General features: G+C 42.5%; 1 protein-coding gene across 1 annotated transcript; it reads left to right on the top strand.

Moving 5' to 3' along the window:
• The first annotated feature begins 208 nt into the window (after positions 1–208).
• Gmfb (glia maturation factor beta) lies at positions 209–14,035 on the top strand. The gene is given in 8 exon segments (XM_021181903.2): positions 209–284; positions 4,716–4,812; positions 5,979–6,028; positions 6,555–6,604; positions 7,174–7,256; positions 7,845–7,918; positions 10,334–10,399; positions 10,401–14,035. Coding segments are annotated over 8 exon segments (465 nt in total). The 5' UTR covers positions 209–281; the 3' UTR covers positions 10,443–14,035.
• The last annotated feature ends 3,373 nt before the right edge of the window (positions 14,036–17,408 follow it).

Raw genomic sequence — 17,408 nt, 5'->3', positions numbered from 1 at the left:
AGACACCAAGAATCTGCGCACCGCTTGGCTGGCTCATTCCTTGGTAACAGCGCAACATCCTTCCTTAGCAGGCACCAGAGGCGCCCTCGTCCGCATTTCGAAGAATTTTGGGCCTCGCCTCCCGCCGTCCTCTGTCACGTGCGGGCCACGGCGGCCGCGTCGTTAGGTGGGGGAGGCTGAGTGGTGCGCCAGCCAAAGCAGGAAGGGAGGTGGCTGCCGAGCCATTCTTAAAGGGGCCCAAGAGATCGCACGGCAACGGGCAGCTGACGACCGGAAGGAAAATGGTAAGTGGCGGCGAAGGGAGGCACCGCGGGGTTGGGCGGACTCGCAGTCCGTTCCCGACTTCCAGCGGCGGCGCGGAAGACCCCCGCGCTGCGGGCGGACGGTTGGAACGTGGCCTCCGCGTGGACCCTTGTGGTCCCCGCGGCGGAAACGGGCTGGGACTGAGGGCCGGCGTTGTAGGCGAGTGCCCGGGTTCTGGTTGCATTCCGGCTTCGCCCAGGCTTCTTTCTACCTGCACCCCCTTGTTTCCGGCTGAATAGCTCCCGATACCCACATTCTTCAAGTCCAGGCCGTTGGAACCCATGTGACCCAAGGCTCCGGTTTTGCCTTTAAGCAACTGTCAGAGGTTTAGTTTTGCTGCGTCTGGGGCAGTGGTTTCTGATCTCCTTGTCGATAAAGCATAAAGACAAAGTGGAGAATTAAGTCAGGTGCTATCAAGGACCTTCTGGAGCCTTCCCAAAGTGTTTTTTAAGTACGACCAAGTATCATGGAAACAACACCTGGAAGACACTTATCTATAAATCCTGTTTTGGGGACCACTTCCGTCTAGCAGATCTTACCGCGGTCATTGAACCCAGTGAACTTGTGGCTTTCCATCGTTTCGACCTTTCAGCTACATCCCAGGGTGTTGGCACTGGTGTTTGAGGCAGCTCTTTAATTTTGCCTCCTCCCAGCCCCCCGGCTTTTGGGATTCGGAGCTGGCTTTCCTCCTATTTCTGCTGATGCATCTGTTCCCCTTGGATTCCTTTCTCCATTCCTTGGACTATGCCCGTGAGTGCCCTAGGCTCCATTCCAAGGCTTCATTTTTCTATTGTTTTTCTCTTTGCTGAACTCCTGGCTTCAGTAACCACCTCCGTTGAGTTGACCTGTGAGTTCCTATCTCTGACCTTAGCTCAGATCCAACCAGCAGTTACATTCCACTTTTTGGTTAATATACTTAGGAAGCATTTCATCACACAGACGCCACAGAGGCTCCTCAGTTTGTCCAAAAAAGAACTCATAGCTTCCTCCACACATCTGGTCTTCATTCAGCCAGAATTCTGCAACTTGGCTAAAGGTGTGTTTGTGTTCCTTACACAAAGCCAGAAGCCTAGAAGTTATCTTTGTAAGTCTTTATTTCCTTCATATCGAATCTAACCCAGTTCTTATGTAGTGGAGAGACAGAGAGACAGAGACAGAGACAGGGAGAGAGAGAGAGGAAGAAGAAGAAGGAGGAGGAGGAGGAGGAGGAGGAGGAGAGGAGAGAGAGAGAGAGAGGGAGGAGAGAGAGCACTAGAGGCCAGCATATCTGGGTTGCTTCCTGGGTCCACTACCTGTATGACTTAAGGTTTTGGGGAAGATGCTTCTAGCCTGTCTAAATCTTAAATTTCCTGCCAAATGTGGATGGCGCTGGTGTAGGTGTGATGGTTTGGAGCATGAAGTGGGATGGGAATCAGCTTTGTGCTGTATACATGGTAGCTCACTGATGTTATTCACTTCTTTTATGCTGATCTTTAACCCCTCAGCTACTTGTCATCTCTGAAATAGTCTTGCTGGTAACTAGGGCTGCTGTGCTCTTCCTGGCTCTCTGCCTGCTTACTGCATATCACAACAAATATGATCTTATCAAAATTCAAATATGGCCATGTTTGCCTTCCCTACAATACTTAAAGCATGTTGATAGTTTATATTTGCTCATGGGACAGAAATCTGAGTACCTACTGTGCCCTTCCCTACTCTTGGCCCTTGCTCCTGTTGTGGGCATCTGAGTCACACCGTTGTTTCATGACGTTGACTGCCATGTTCACTCTAATCACTTTAGATAGCTTTTGCTGTCACCATGTTTTTCACTTTTAAGTCCTCAAAGCATCTTGGCTCTCCTGTTTAGCCTTTTTCACAGGTATCAACTAAGAGGTTTTTTGTCTGGTCTCTTATGTAGGTCCCTTCTGTATTAGATTATAGTGTAAGCTAGCACTTAGCACAGTGGTGGTGCTCATAAACTGTTCATCTATTGAATACACCAATAAATGAACGTTTAAACTCAACTATCTTTAACATTTGCCACCTAGAATTGTTTTTATAGCTTTGTACTCATTCCTATATGCTTTCAAATGTAAATGAATGTGAATTGTCTAAGCCTGAGTCCATTTCCTTCTCCCCCCACCCTCTGGTCCTGCCTTTTTAGAAGAGACAATTGATCCTCCTGCCTCAGCTTCTAAATGCTGGAATTACAGACGTGCCACCACTCCTGGTTTCTGAGTCCTTGTAGGAAGGTGTTTTTGCCCATGTTGTAGCATTGGGAAGGAAGAAGACACAAACTGAATTACACAAATGAATCAGAGCATGTTTTCATCTTTTCCACCATGCTAGGGGTCACTTGAGTGCCTTCCAAACAGAGCACTACACTGAGCCTAGGGCCTAGGGTTTCTGGCCCTAGGCTGTCAAACTTACAGTTGTAGCTCTGATTATAAGAGCTGAAAGGTAAGACTCAGTTATCAGATAGGTTTTGTCTTAAATAAAAATCTTAAGCATTTATTCGTTTCCTTAATTCTATCTTTGGTCAAAGAAGATTAATCTGAGTTTCAGGCAGTTCCCTATGATTTAGCATCTCTCTAGAGCAAAGTTTCTATCAGCTGGGCCGTATGCCTGGATTGTATAAGAGCATATTCTATACTTGTCCATCTTACTGATTACCAGGCTGCAGAATCTTCAGGACAGTGAAAATGCTAGCTAGTGCATGCATTCTTTAATCCCACAAGAGCACCTAGGCTTCCATTATGGTTTTTTTGTTTGTTTGTTTTAACTTAAAATTGGAAGCCTTAATACTTTGAGGTTCTGATGAGAGGAGTCCAGATTTTCTTGAATGAGAGGGGAAACTTGTATATGAAAGTGAATTTTTTTGCAACTTGACTGAAACCAACTGTAGAAAGCATGGAGCAGTGAGGGGATCTGAACACAAATGAGGTATTAGAGACTAGAAGTCTGGTAGGGTTTTTGAAGTAGATCAGTTTCATTATGTTTATGTTTCTTGTGACACACGCTGTCTTACACGGTGCAGTATTTCTAGGTGAATGACTTGTGGCCTTTGGGTAAGACCATCATTGGGTGTTGGTGATGTACTCTGGGTAATGAAATGCACATGGTAGTGAGCAACTAGAGCTGGGTGATCGACACATAGGAGTCACTCTTCTGTTCTACACATTGGTACGTTTTGGAAGGTTGTTTTGTTTTATTAAATTAGTTAATTTTTTCCCTTTTGGAGACAGTATCTGTAGACCCAGCTGGCCTCAAACTCAGATCTTTCTGCCTCTTCCTCTCAAAAGCCATGATTAAAGGTGTGTACCTTGATGCCTGCTTGATTTCGCAGCTTTACCTTATAAAATGATCATAGCATAGCATGGTGGCACACACGTGTAAGCCAAGCTACTGGGGAGGCTAAAATAAAGAAGATCACAAGTTTGAGCCAGCTTGGGTAACAACAACAACAACCCTGTGTCAAGGGCTGGGGCGATGGGTAAGTATGCAAAGATATTACTGCACAAACACAAGGATCTGGCCTTTATATTTAGTTCATCAGCTTTTGCTTTTTCCTTTTCGAGGAAACAGATTTATTGAGTATACTATAAGAGGCAGAGGGCTGAACAGTAACCAGAGTATTGCTTGCCTTTTGTGTATTCTTTTTTTTTTTTTGGAGGCAGGGTCTCTCTGTATAACCTTGGCTGTTCTGGATCTCACTCTAGACCAGGCTGGCCTCAAACTCACAAAGATCCTCCTGCCCCTGCCTCCTGAGTGCTGGGATTAAAGGCATGCCTAACTATTTTTATATATTCTTAATAGCCATTTTTGTCTTTTGTAGTCAACTAAGATATAAATTGTTGCTCATTTTTACTGTTATGATCACTTTTATTTTCTCCATAATTGTGAAACTCCAAAAAGTAAAGTGATTTTTTTCCCTTTCTTACCACACAGTGTGAAATACTATGCTTGCTCATCTGACACAAAAGATGGCCTTTGTCTTCCGCATTTCCCTCCTTCCTCTCCACTTTTAATGAAACAAGTGCTCGTCAGGCTTTGCTGGGTTTTTGTGGGGTTTTTTGTTGTTGTTGTTTTTGTTTTTTGTATTTTGTTTTTTGTTTTCCGAGACAGGGTTTCTCTGTGCAGCCCTGGCTGTCCTGCAACTCACTTTGTAGACCAGGCTGGCCTCAAACTCAGAAATTCACCTGCTTCTGCCTCCCGAGTGCTGGGATTAAAGGTGTGTGCTACCACACCTGGCATGCTTGGTTTTTGAAGTACTTATCAGTCAAAGAGAAAGTTAAAGTGAAGCTTATATTAGGTAAACAGAGCTATGACTAAAGTGTGCGAATCCAAGCTTGGGAGATTTGAAAGTTGTTTAACATTCACGAATATTGAACGGATGGCATTTTAAGTGTGTGTATCCCCCCTTTCTTTTGTAGAGTGAGTCTTTGGTGGTTTGTGATGTTGCTGAAGATTTAGTGGAAAAGCTGAGAAAGTTTCGTTTTCGAAAAGAAACCCACAATGCTGCTATTATAAGTAAGCTGAAGTTGCCTCAAAACTATATGATGTTAGTTTGTTTTCTCTTAAAGCTCCTTTGAATATGCCAAGCCTTCAGAGCGCAATGGTGCCTCCACCGGCTGCATTTACCACCGTTACCTCTGCAAGTTAAACTGCTCATGCCATTGCCAAAGATAACCCTGAGCCAGCTGCCTCCCCAGCTCTTGAGAGGCCTATTGTCTTAGTCACTTGAGGATGAGGGTTCCCATTTGTAGTGACCCATGAACTTTGTCTTTCCCAGGGTGCTAGCAGTAGTTCAGAGCAAACATTTGCCCACACCTAAATGGTAAAGTTCAGCCTTGGGCGTTGATCTTAGTTTTGGGAGTACTTTACTTGTTTGTAGGTAATACTTTGTGGGCAATGATTTAGAAAAAGGCTGAGGCAGTGAAGACATAAAGAGTATAGGCCACTTACCAGAGGTGCATCAGGCAGGTGTCAGTAAACCAGGTGGTGGCACCTTAGGAAGTTGGTCTGTTATAACTAAATGCTATCATGTGGTCATTTGGTTCTTAAAGGGAAAATGTGGAAGAGTGCCATTTACCACCAAAGATGAGGCCTTGTGAAGTCACACTGTGTGCTCGTTGGATTTAATGTGAATTTTGTGCAAACCCGAACATAGTTGAATCATTAGACAGGTAGAAAAGAATAAAGGCATAGGCGACCTTTATTTTCACATAGATTTGGGTTGGGTTAGATCACTTATATTTGAATATCTTTGAATAGAGGTGGAATTGGTAATTCACTTTCTCAGAATAATGACTATATGCCATGGCATTGTAATGTTGGAGAAGCTGGAGGTCTTGGGATTCTCTCTCCTGACCCTGGTGAGCATTTCTTTTGCAGTTCTAAGCATGTTGCACATAGACCAGTCTCAGGGTTTTCCTTCCCAGCCCCTTTTTACTTAGAAAGTTGCATTGGGGTTAGGAACTTCTCCATACCTGAAGTCCATGTGAGGAGCTGATAAGAGTCAATAATAAACAAGCAAGTTCCATGCTGGGAGTTCTACCCACAAGTGTAAAGGCAAAGCTTGAATGTGCTTTATGCTGTTTCTTGATGCTGTAGTTTGAGGCGCTCCCTCCCCTCCACAGTGATTAGGGCTGCCCTGGGTTGGGTCCCACTTTACTTACACTGTATTTCCATTGTAGTGAAGATTGACAAGGATAAACGCCTGGTGGTGCTGGATGAGGAGCTTGAGGTTTGTTCAATGAGCTAACTACAATTTTATAGTTAAGCAATTATTGTTGTCAAACAATGCTATGTCACTTCCAAGTACTAAAACAAGTTCTGGACCTTCTTAAATGCATACTAATTATGCATGAAAACATGAGCTAATTATTGATTCCACATTGTCTTGCTGATTTAACTGCCTTCCTTAAGCATTAATGAGATGCAGTGTGGCAGGTAGGGGTTCGAGCTCTCCTAAAAGCAGAGGCAGCTCCCTTCTTACAAGCAGTGCATAGAGTGGAAGAAGACTGAAGCCCGCCACGTGAGTGCGGAACTGGAGTGGAATTAATAATGCTCTCTGAGGTTTTGCTATGTCATTCAGTCACCGTGTCTCTTGACACTTGGAAGATAAGCATAGAAGAAGCACTGCCCTTCATGCCCATGTGCTGTTGAGAATAGAAGTAATGTGATAGTGGACCATAGCTCTGAGCAGGGTGGGGTGCAGTGGGCCTTGGGTAGGGACACGCTTCAGAGTTGTCTTTTCTCTGTGGTGCCAGGGCGTCTCTCCGGATGAACTCAAAGACGAACTACCCGAGCGGCAGCCTCGATATCCTTTCCTAAGTGGCTTGGAGATTTTCCTTCGTTATCAGGATTTTATGTATGGCATGAAAACAGAATTCGGGGACTGTTTGGGAGGAGAGAGGGAACAGTGAAGGGGTGTGGAGCGATGAATATGAGCAAAGTATTGAGAATATGCATGAAACCCATTACTTCATTATGCTGACTAAGAAGCTAATACAAGAATAAAAACATACCTTAAAAGTAGTCCTTTCTCATCCTGACCACATCCAAATTAAAACAGGTATGCATGCATTAGACAAAAATATGAAAGTTGATGTCTTGACTGGATTTAAAAAAAAAAAAACAACAATTCTCTTTGTTCTAATAATGTGCATACAGTAAAAACTGAGAAAAAAAGTCCATATTATACCTGTATTTTTAACAAGTTTCTTCTTGAGAGACTGCAAGATATTATAATTTGCTTTTGGAGCCTATTTTGTAGAATTCTGTCAAAAGCATGATCTTATGAGTAAGGCGTTCACTCGGTCCAGCTCCAGGGGTTGACAGTTGCCCATCTTAGGTCGGTGGCTGTAGTTTCTTTAACTTGAGAAAAACCTTCATTGTGTATAGTTATAAATACCAACATGATGACGGCAGAGTCTCGTACCCTCTCTGCTTTATTTTCTCCAGTCCTGTCGGTAAGTTAATCTCTGTAATCGTCTGTACTTGGCTTTGATCCAATTGAATCATCTTTCGCTAGACAGATTTTTGCTGTTTGTAAATATGAAATGGTTGAATAGCCTAAGTTGAGGTTAGTTCATGTGTGTTTGCACACACACACCTGTATCCCCCCTAGAGGGCAAGCACAGGAAAGCATTGTCTCTTGAAATGTATTTACCTTGGCTGCTTAATTCCTAGAAGTGTAATTGTTGAGGTAAATCTTTTATTTTAATGATTCTGAAATATAATGCTTTTGGAATCAGAAGTATGTTTTAATCTTGTTTAAGTATGTGATCTTTGAGTGACCGTGGTAATATGCTTGTGTTTATCATTTTAAAAAATAGTTACCAGTGATATGCCTGTAATTTTGAAAATGGTCCTTGTACTATTGAAGTTAAAATAATCCTGAGGAAAGTTTTTAAGTGTTTGCCAAGACTCTGAAGATCAGAATCACAGAGACCTAGATCCACTTTTAATGATCTGATAGATGGCTGTGTAAGATAAAAGTAATGGAAAGGATTACCTCTTCGGAAGTTACCCTTTGTTTGTGTGCTGCTGTCTTCCAGGGTGCAAGCCTGAGCAGCAGATGATGTACGCTGGGAGTAAGAACAAGCTAGTCCAGACTGCCGAGCTAACCAAGGTAATGCCTCCAGTGGACAGGGCTATTGATGGCTTCCTTCAGCGTACAAAGAGAGCTAAGCAGCCTGGTACAGAAGTATCTTCCTGCAGCTGAAGCCATGTACAATAATGCAGCCCTGCAGTAAAGCTTTGTGTTTATTGGTAGGAAAGAGCAGTAGTGAGCTTTGAGCCAATGTGTTTTTTAAAAAATTTGATTAGAAAAAAAAAAAACTTAACCAAAATGTGAGCAGCTTCAGAAAAGCCATTGTAACCATGCACAGTGGCGAATGCCTGTAAATCCAGCACTGGAGAAGCTGAGGCAGGAGGATCATGAGTACAAGGCCACTCTGGGCCACATAAGGAGATTATCTCCAAAGGAAAAAAAGCTCACGGTAACTGCTAAGCCTATCAGGTCCTTCATACATCTGCCCTAACTAGCGTGCTAGACCCTACGTTACAATGTACACATTACTTTGATAAGTTCTGCAATCTCATTCTGTACAGGTGTTGAGGTTGATGCCATATTCTGAAAATAAGAAAACAGATTCAGGGTGCTGTGAGATGGCTCCCTGGGTAATGAGACTTACCACCAAGTCTCACAATCTAAGTTCTGATCCCTAAGATACACATGGTGCAAGCAGAGGACTCACTCCTGCAAGTTGCTGGGGCTCATGTGCATGCATGTACTTGCAAGTAAACACACATGCACATGTACACACATGTGTACACACACAGAGATACAAGGGAAATTATAAAGTGGAAATAAAGAAAAACGGGTTGAGAAGATGATGTGCTCAGGGCTGTCTGTTAGAGCTAAGGTTCAGATGTACACGTGGCTTGGCTCCAGGTCCTGCCTGTTTGCTGTCATACCTCATCTCCCCCTAGTGTTTGTGCTGTCTGGCTTGTGAATTCAGATTCCTGCTGGAGAACTGTAACTGTGGACTGTACTGTAACTTTATCAAATTAGTCAACAGCTGGTGTTAACATCTGACACTCAGGCTGTGGAAGATTGGCCTTGTGTTTCTTCAGCTCCTACCTAGGTTGATTTTAGATTTGTGTGCTTGGCTGTGTTTTTTTAATGGGCAGGATTTATAGAATTGCTCTTTTAGCATGTGTGTGCTAGTTTAAAATTTGTGGTTTTAGCCAGGCAGTGGTGGCACAGGCCTTTAATCCCAGCATTTGGGAGGCAGAGGCAAGCAGATTTCTGAGTTCGAGGCCAGCCTAGTCTACAGAGTGAGTACCAAGACAGCTAGGGCTATACAGAAAAACCCTGTCTCAAAAAACAAAAAAAGGAAAAAAAAAATTGTGGTTTTAAAAGAACCTAGGTTTTATGTCATCTAGGTTGCTACATTTTGATAACTTAAGTATTTAGCACCTAAAAGAAGTATAATACTGCCAAAGACACATCAAATTTCCATAGATTAAGTCATGACCAATACAAAGGAAACAGAATGTGGGTTTGTTGATATTGATGTTGTTGTTTTGTTTTGTTTTATGAGACAGGGTTTTTCTGTGTGTCCCTGGTTATCCTGAAATGCTCTGTAGACTAGGCTGGCTTTGAACTCAGAGGTCCTCTGTAGGTCTGTGAGTCTGTCTCACTGCTGGGATGCCGCTCAGGGAAAGCAGAACGCAGTTCAAGATAGGGAGTCCCAGCCTGTGTTTCCTGGTTAGAAACAGCAGGGGCTGGGGCAGATGCTGTGGTTCTCAGTCTGTTGTGCACCTGGACAGTGCTGGGGACTCAAGGACTTGAGAACGGTGGTCCCCTGTGTGCCAGGCAGAAAGGGGATGGCTGAGCCCGAGACAGCGTGGAATCTGGTTTGGTTCTGAGTGAGTGCCGAGAATACTGAGGGGCTGAAAGAGGAAAGGCCTTCTCTGGGAGATTTCGGCAAGGCTTTGTACAGCTAAGGCCTCCCCCTTGATGAAGGAGATGGTCCTTGCTTGTCCAAACTGCTTGATGTTTAGGGCAGATGTGAATGCATGCATCTTACTCAGGGCTAACCAGGGATTAAATATCTTTTTCAGGAAGGGATATTAGCCGGGCAGTGGTGGCAGAAGGGAAGCTTATTGGCTGAACACTGGGGCCTATTTAGATACCTCATTAGCATGGAGAACTCTAGTGTTTTATGCTACCTGACCAGTTGTCGTCATCTTCACTTTGGGGTGTCATGGTTATGTGTTCAGGACAGGTAGAGGCTGGCCAGGGGCTGGTTCCAATGCTTGCCATCCCTAACTATGAGATTAACCGGAGAGTTTTGAACCTGCTTGAACCTTACCAGTTCTTCTGTCTGGTGGTACGGTGCACTTGCCCCATAGACTTTCCCCTCATCCCCAAGTTCACCAGTCATAATGTGGTATTTAATACTCAGTGCAATGTAGTGACTTTTTTTATTTTGAGTGGTGGAATGACTTCAGTTTGTTTGTTTTTTCTTTCCTTAAGGTATTTGAAATAAGAAACACTGAAGATCTAACTGAAGAATGGTTACGTGAGAAACTTGGATTTTTCCACTAATGTGAACTTCTGTGTTTCTAAAGTATTTATGTATTAACCTGACCATACTGGAACCAGACATAAATAGTTATTTATGCCTAAAAATGCACTGTTACTTACAGTTTGTTTCCTGCAGTAAAGAAAAATTCTTCATTTGTGCAGTTTGAACAAAGGGGAAATCATCTTCATAGTAATGAGACGTTGTGAAGTGTTCCTGCATCTGTCATTGTTAGGGGGACTACTTTTCTCCAGGGATGCTTTACACCCTTTTGACTAATTTCTATAATTTATGATTCAGAATTTGTTACTGTTTGCAGACACTATAGGAAGGTGGGTATTAGACTGTGATAGACAACAGTTCCTCCTCTGACCACTCCTCGGTACTGGCAGTTTATAAGTGCAAGTAGCATTTTATCACCTGTCACATCATTGCGGTTCATTTGGGACTGAAGCGTAAGTGACCGATTCTGAGCCTTGAGTAGAGATGTAGTGGGACCTCTGTTGAACTCTCTGCCAATTTTCCTCCTCTCTTGGGTTCCTGTATCTTTGCAATCAAGTGTAGAATCTTCATCAATCACTCCTCCTTAAGGTCTGGGAGTTGATTTTTATGGTAGAGTTAGGATTGTTAGGTTTTCTTCTTATGAAGAATACCATCTGAATCTTAGAAACCGGGAGCTCTGTACTCAAGGGCTTCGTCCTTGGTTATGTCACTGTAGGGAGCTTAGACTGTAGCTTGGCAACACTACAAAGCACTCCTAAGTCTTGTGAGCACTGTTCTAACTATGTTAACACTGTGCCTTTGATTGTCAGCTTTAACGTTAGCTTAAGACTTCTACACTGCCAGTGTTCTAGATTTGGTGACATTAATACTTTTTTAAAGGGTTCAAATAAAACAATTTTCTAATATGTATAATTGAAATTTGTAATAAACCAACTTGTTATTTTTAAAATTCCAACTATCTGCCCAAAGTTGTGATAGTAGGTGAGAGTTATAATTTGGGGTATATTTGCTATTAGTTTTGTGCCACATGTAAGCACTATTTAAACATTGGCCACAATTAATTACTACACATCAATAGATGTCATACCTTTTATCCTAAATGTCAGAAGAAATTCTAATATGACCTAAGCCAGTCACAGTTTGATGACAGCATCATCAGGAAGCAAGATTTCTAATGTACTTGGAATTCTTAAGTTTCACTTAAGAAAACATGTAAGAAATGCTGAATAGTAATTTGACTTAAAGAGACAAGTAAAGAGACTGTAGAGACGACCAAATTCTTATATTAAGAAGGTAGGGATTTTGATTGGGCAATGGTGGCACATAACATTTAATCCCTGCACTTGGGAGGCAGAGACAGGCAGATCTCTGGGTTCAAGACCAGCCTGGTCTGCAGAAGCAAGTTCCAGGGTAACCAAGGCTAAACAGATGAACACCCTGCTCCCCTAAAAAGAAAACAATAGCAAATCATCTTTATGTTGGCATGTGTTCATTGCATAGTATTTGTCTCATTTAGGGCTTTGTGCCAGTTTTACTGGCGGGAAGATAGTTGGAACTGTGGCAGTGGAGTAGAGTGTGTTGTATTCCCAACTGTGTGCTCACTAGCCTGTATGTCAGGAAGCAATTGCAAGTGCTAGAGGAGGTGACCATATTGGTTCATGAATGGAAAAGTCCCTTTATTTCAGTGTCCAGAGAGCAAGAAAACGTCATCTAAGAAGTTTAGGACTTGATTATACAGGTATTTTGGTATGAGCTAGAGAATAACTTGCTTATGATCCCACAGGAATGCAGATGAGATCCGAGTAAAGAGGGATTTTAATGTCTTTGAATGATGCCAATAAGGATTTGTTTCACCTGGTTATAGAAGCACGCTTTCAAAAGCAGTGCTACAAGTCTACATTTTAAATTCAGTTCTTTATTTTGGCTTGCATATTTAAATCAGTTTTTGAAATTTCCAAGTCTTTCATAGAGTTAATGGCCCTGACCTGCCACACACAGGACTCTTAGTCTCTAGTTCAAGCAGCAACACCGGTGGTGAGCAGCTTTCTTTTTCAAGCTTGTCTGACTCTTACCTGTAGATGGGTCGTTTGTAAGGTAGCACACTGAGTTGGGGCATCAATAGAACATGGTTATTCTGTCTTTCTTAGACAAGTTTGTAAGTCCTGTGCCCTGCAGTGTTCATGAAATATTTATGTAAGTTTCCCTTTAGCTAAAATTTACATTCTTTTAAAGTATTTTTCTTATTCTTTTTCTGCTGTTCCGTAAAGAGTATGTCCAGATTTCATAATTGCAGGTTTTTTACACTCCATGTCTTTCAGCAACAACCATTCCCACTCAGCCTTAATCTTTCCTTTTTGGAAGCCACTCTTCCCAGGAACCTTTTAAGCAAGCATTGCATTTGGAAATTTCTGATCTTACTAAGTTGTGCATAGCATCTAATGTTAGAACCGACTAGGAATCACAATGTATATGTCATGTGGTTTTGGTGACAACATAAGTGACACATGAAGAGGGGTATTCTCAGGTTACCGTGCTGAAATTCCAAAAGGTCTGAGTTTTAAACAGTGATTTGTTCTGATATTGACACAATTATGTTAGAAAAATGCTGGTTGACTCTTTTGTTTAATTGACTTCTAAACTATGTTTGAATTGTCTTGAGGAGTTTACTGGATGCTTAGCGCAGTTAAACATTCTCTTCCTGTGAGAGAAACATTCTCTTGTAGGAAAGGTGTTGCAGATTGTTTGTGATTATAAAATAATTTGTAGCAAAAAATATGTGTTAGCATTTTCCCTCCCTTTTTGTCTCCTATTTTCAGGAGCCAAACTTAGCCATAAACTGAATCCTGGTCTGACACTTCCACAAATGGTTTCCAGTTAGAGGAGTTTATTGCCAAATTAAACTTGGCTCTTTTCCCACTTAGATAGAAACTAAGAAAGCTGCACATAAGAAATGTTTGGACACTTGTAAAACTCAAGTGACTACAGTAATCTGTATGTAAACTAGTGAGCAGACACTTCCATAAGAATTGAAATGCCAGTATTTGGGAAGAAGAGAGTAACTTAAATCCTATCAGTTCTATTGAGTGTTAATATGGTAGCACTCTGTATTTGTTCTGTAGACTGATAATACTGGAATCCATAAAGTTTGAGCCTTTACAACTTCTGTAAAGAAATGTTGCAAACATTTCTGGATGCGTCTTACTTTGTGTCTCCAGAAGAATGTAGATCATCTCCTAGGCCGCCTCGTGCTGGTGGTTCTGAGCTGAGTGTTTCTTGGTAGGCCACGTGACACTTCAGATCAGTGATCGTACTCCTGTGATGTTAGGACAATTATGTTACGCTTGTGATAGAAACAGTTTCTTGCTTTTCGGAATATTATTACTTGAATACCACTTGAGATCACTAGCATGCCAGGACAAGTCCATTGATTTTGATGGTCCAATGTAATCTCATTCAGGAGGCTTGAAACATTGGTGGTTTAGTCTTGTGAATTTTGACAGTTCTCTGTCATTGTTACAGAAAACCAACAACTGGCACTACTTCTTAAGCTGTGGTTTCAGTCTCTGCTAGTTCATACCGCATGTTTATTTTGGAGTCTTTTGGTAAGCATGGTGCTTGTACTGGTTTAAATAAAATGCTAACATGAAAGAACTTCTAGTGTTTTATTTTTTAACCTGCTTTCACTTCCCCTCTGTGGCTCCTGATGCCTGCCTGTCAATTTCTGTGAGCCACGTGACTAGTTAGCAGTTTACTTTCTTTGGGAAAACCAAATAACAGCAATAATAAAAAAACAGGAATCCTTGGGCAACTTGATGAAAGGAGAACACAATGACACCGAACTCTCTATACTCAGTCCCTGATGGGTGTGTACAAAACACAGTGAACAGCAGTCAACGCAGGACGGATCCCAGATGACAGATCCAGCCTTGAAAGGGAGAATTAGAAGCTAGGAGGTCTGTGCCGCTGAGCAGTCCTGTCAGAAGTTATGTTATTAGAAATTGCATTGTTCCTAATCATGCCTTGAAAACCCATCCTGTTGTCTAATAGATACACCACATGTCTATTAGAATGGATAAATGCAAATCTTGGATACACTAGGGCTTATCATGTACTGCTTGTGAAATCTGCTAATAGTCAGGTTTTACTTTGGCTATGAAAGGAGTAATTAATGCGTTTCTGTCTTTAAGAATCTCAAAAGGAAAACTGGCCAGAGCCAGGACACATATTTTTCTTATTTCTCAAATATGGTCATTTAGCTACTTAACTGTTTTTATTTTTATTTTTTTCCTTCACTTAAAAAAAGTAGACTTTAAAAAAAAAATCCTTGTTGGTTTCCAGCAACAACAACAAAAAAAAGCTATAAGCCCTCAGGTCCTAGGAACACTGCATCCCAGTGCAGTGAATTTTGGCTATACCAAGAGTTAGTTAGATGGAAAATCTTATTACTGAGCTTCATGGAGTCTGTCCTTAACCTGTGCTAGACATCTGTCTTAGCTTGTCCTGTGTTGGTGTGCCAGAATCCCTGGGGCTAAGGAATTTATACAAAGTACAGAAGTTTATTATTTTGTACTTTTGGAAGCTAGGAAATCCAAAATGAAGGCACTGACTCCCAAGTAAGGGCCCACTTGCTGCATCTTAACATGGTAGAAAGTAGAAAGGGCCAAACTGGCTGGAGACTGTGGCTCAGTGAGATTGCTTGGCCAGAAGCACAAGGTCCCAGGTTCAATTCCCAGCATTGCTGGCCCTTCACAAAAATACCAGATAAAGAAAGCAAGGGTCCAAGCTCTTCATGGAGTTCTTTCTGAGCTGACCATTCGTTCACTTGTGAGGGTTTTCCCTGAAGTTCCCCTCCCCCACAGTGGTGCCTGCTGCTTTGGTGTGTATGTTTTTAAAACTGGGATTTTAGGGACCCTGTAAGATGACAGCAGCAACCAGGTGTAGCTATCTGCTGCTCTTCCTCCTGGTGTATTCCTACCCCTGCCCCATCCTGTTCTCAGCCCTCTTCCACCTCCAGTACACACTTCTAGCCCCAGCTGGCTGAACCCAAAGGCAGTCATCTCCTGGTATTGCCTAACGGGTAGCAGATAATGATCTGGGTCAATCATCCTTTTAAATGAAACAGTTAGCTATGAGAATGCTGTTAGGGAGAGCAGAAGGAATGGTGCCAGCTTGGGCATCGTGGAATAAAGCAGCAGGCAGATCTCAACAGTGTTAAGTAAGTTAATAGCACCGTTATTAAAGAGCCACACATTGGGTTGTGTCCACTCTAAGAGCCTCCTGTGATCCTGAGCCTTCTTCAGTTTCTCCTCTTCCTGAGGCCTGGTTGGTCAGCTTCTCCTGGATCCTCTGCATGTCTATTAACAGAAAGCCTCAGTTCTTGAACTCAGCATGGGCAGATGTTTGCTTGTATACAGTTGTGCCAAACTAGAGGATCAGTTCTAGGTGATCTGCCACCTCGGTCTGCATTCACACTCAGCCCAGCCCAGCCTACCCATCTGCTCTGTGCCTCAGCTTCCTGAGCCCACAGAAACTCACGCTTTCCCTGTCTGCTCAATCCAGTGAACTTCAAAAGACATCTCAGCGACCTTTAAACCACAAGGTCTGCTGGGTTTTGAGCTTATAGTGTTCTTAAGGAAAAAGATTCTCTATACCCTAACTTCTCTGATGAGCATCATATTTTACATTATGTTTGCTTTTTCAGGTAATAAGGATTGCAGTCTATTCTAATGCCAATACTTGATGATTTTTTTTTTTTAAGCTCACTCTCCTGCCCTTCCTACCAGTCCACCTCACCTTCAGGTCTGCATCACCTTGAGAAGCCTGCAGTCTGGGTCAGAAATGGTCAGCCCCTCTCTAGCATCCCACCTTACTCCTTTACCCAGGTGTCTCTGGTCCCTCCGCAGTTAGAGGGGACTCATGCAGCAATTAGCTGACCTGACAGCAGTCATCTGAAGTGACTCTGAGTGCCAGTGTCATGCCAGCTCTGTCCCCTCTGAGGTACTTTTGGTAGTTTGGTTTTGGCTGCAGGTTCTGGGACTCAGGTTATGGCCTCTTGATAGTGGTTTTCCAGCTGGCTGTCCCTTCCGGGGTTTGGTGGTCCTGCCAGGGTTTGGTGGCCATGCTAGACACCTTACTTTTCCAGCCTTGGGCCCCATGGTCCTACTTGTACCCTGTTGTGAGTTACCTCTCAGCTCTGTCCCCTACATATCTCTTAGCTTATTTTGCCCCATCTCCCTAACCCAGCATGACAACCTTTTCTAGCCAGATACTTCTGCCACTGGCTTTTCTGTTCTGAACTGGGCCTCTCAGGGCCTGGCCCTGCTTGTCCATCCCATGGCAGCCATACGTCACCATCCCATCATGTCTTAATTCTCTGATGCCTCCTCTTTCCATCTGATGAAATCTTTCCTAACTTTTGTAACTGGGCTGCTTGAGGGCTCTCAGTATAGTATGGGAACTTTTTGTTGTTATTTTTAAAGCGACTAACTCAGACCCCCTTTGATACATTTTTTTTTTAATCTTTCAACACTCCTGTGTATTTTAACTCTCACCTGGAGTACTTGGTAAGCCACAGATTTCTGGCTCTAGCCTGCAATTTCTGATTAAGTAGGTCTAGAAGTTTGCATTTCTAACAAATGCCCAGGTGGAGGGGCCACACCAGGGTAATCTTGAAAGTTTTAACTTATTCAACAGATGGTGTGCTTGCTTGTGGTTTTATGCCTATCTAAATCTCTTTTCATATTTTTGGTATGAACTAGATGCAGGCTTGATTTTCACACTAATACCCAATCATGAGCTATGGTGCTATGAATATTTATATACAAATAGATACTTCTCATTAAACCTGTTTTCTTTAGAGAAGAAATTTTCAAACGAACTCTTGTTGACTTAATTTCAGTGATAGATCTTTGTGTAGTTTCTAGAGAGAAGCATCTAAGTTGTGTTCTGTCTGTAATATTTTATTTATATAAATATGACAAGAAGTGTTGGTAATCATGCGATGCTATCCTTGCTCAGTGGTCA

This window comes from Mus caroli, chromosome 14 (assembly GCF_900094665.2).
Source record: "Mus caroli chromosome 14, CAROLI_EIJ_v1.1, whole genome shotgun sequence".
Classification (NCBI taxonomy): Eukaryota; Metazoa; Chordata; class Mammalia; order Rodentia; family Muridae; genus Mus; species Mus caroli.
Note: the sequence above shows the minus strand (reverse complement) of the source record. Positions and strands in the feature narration are given on the sequence as shown.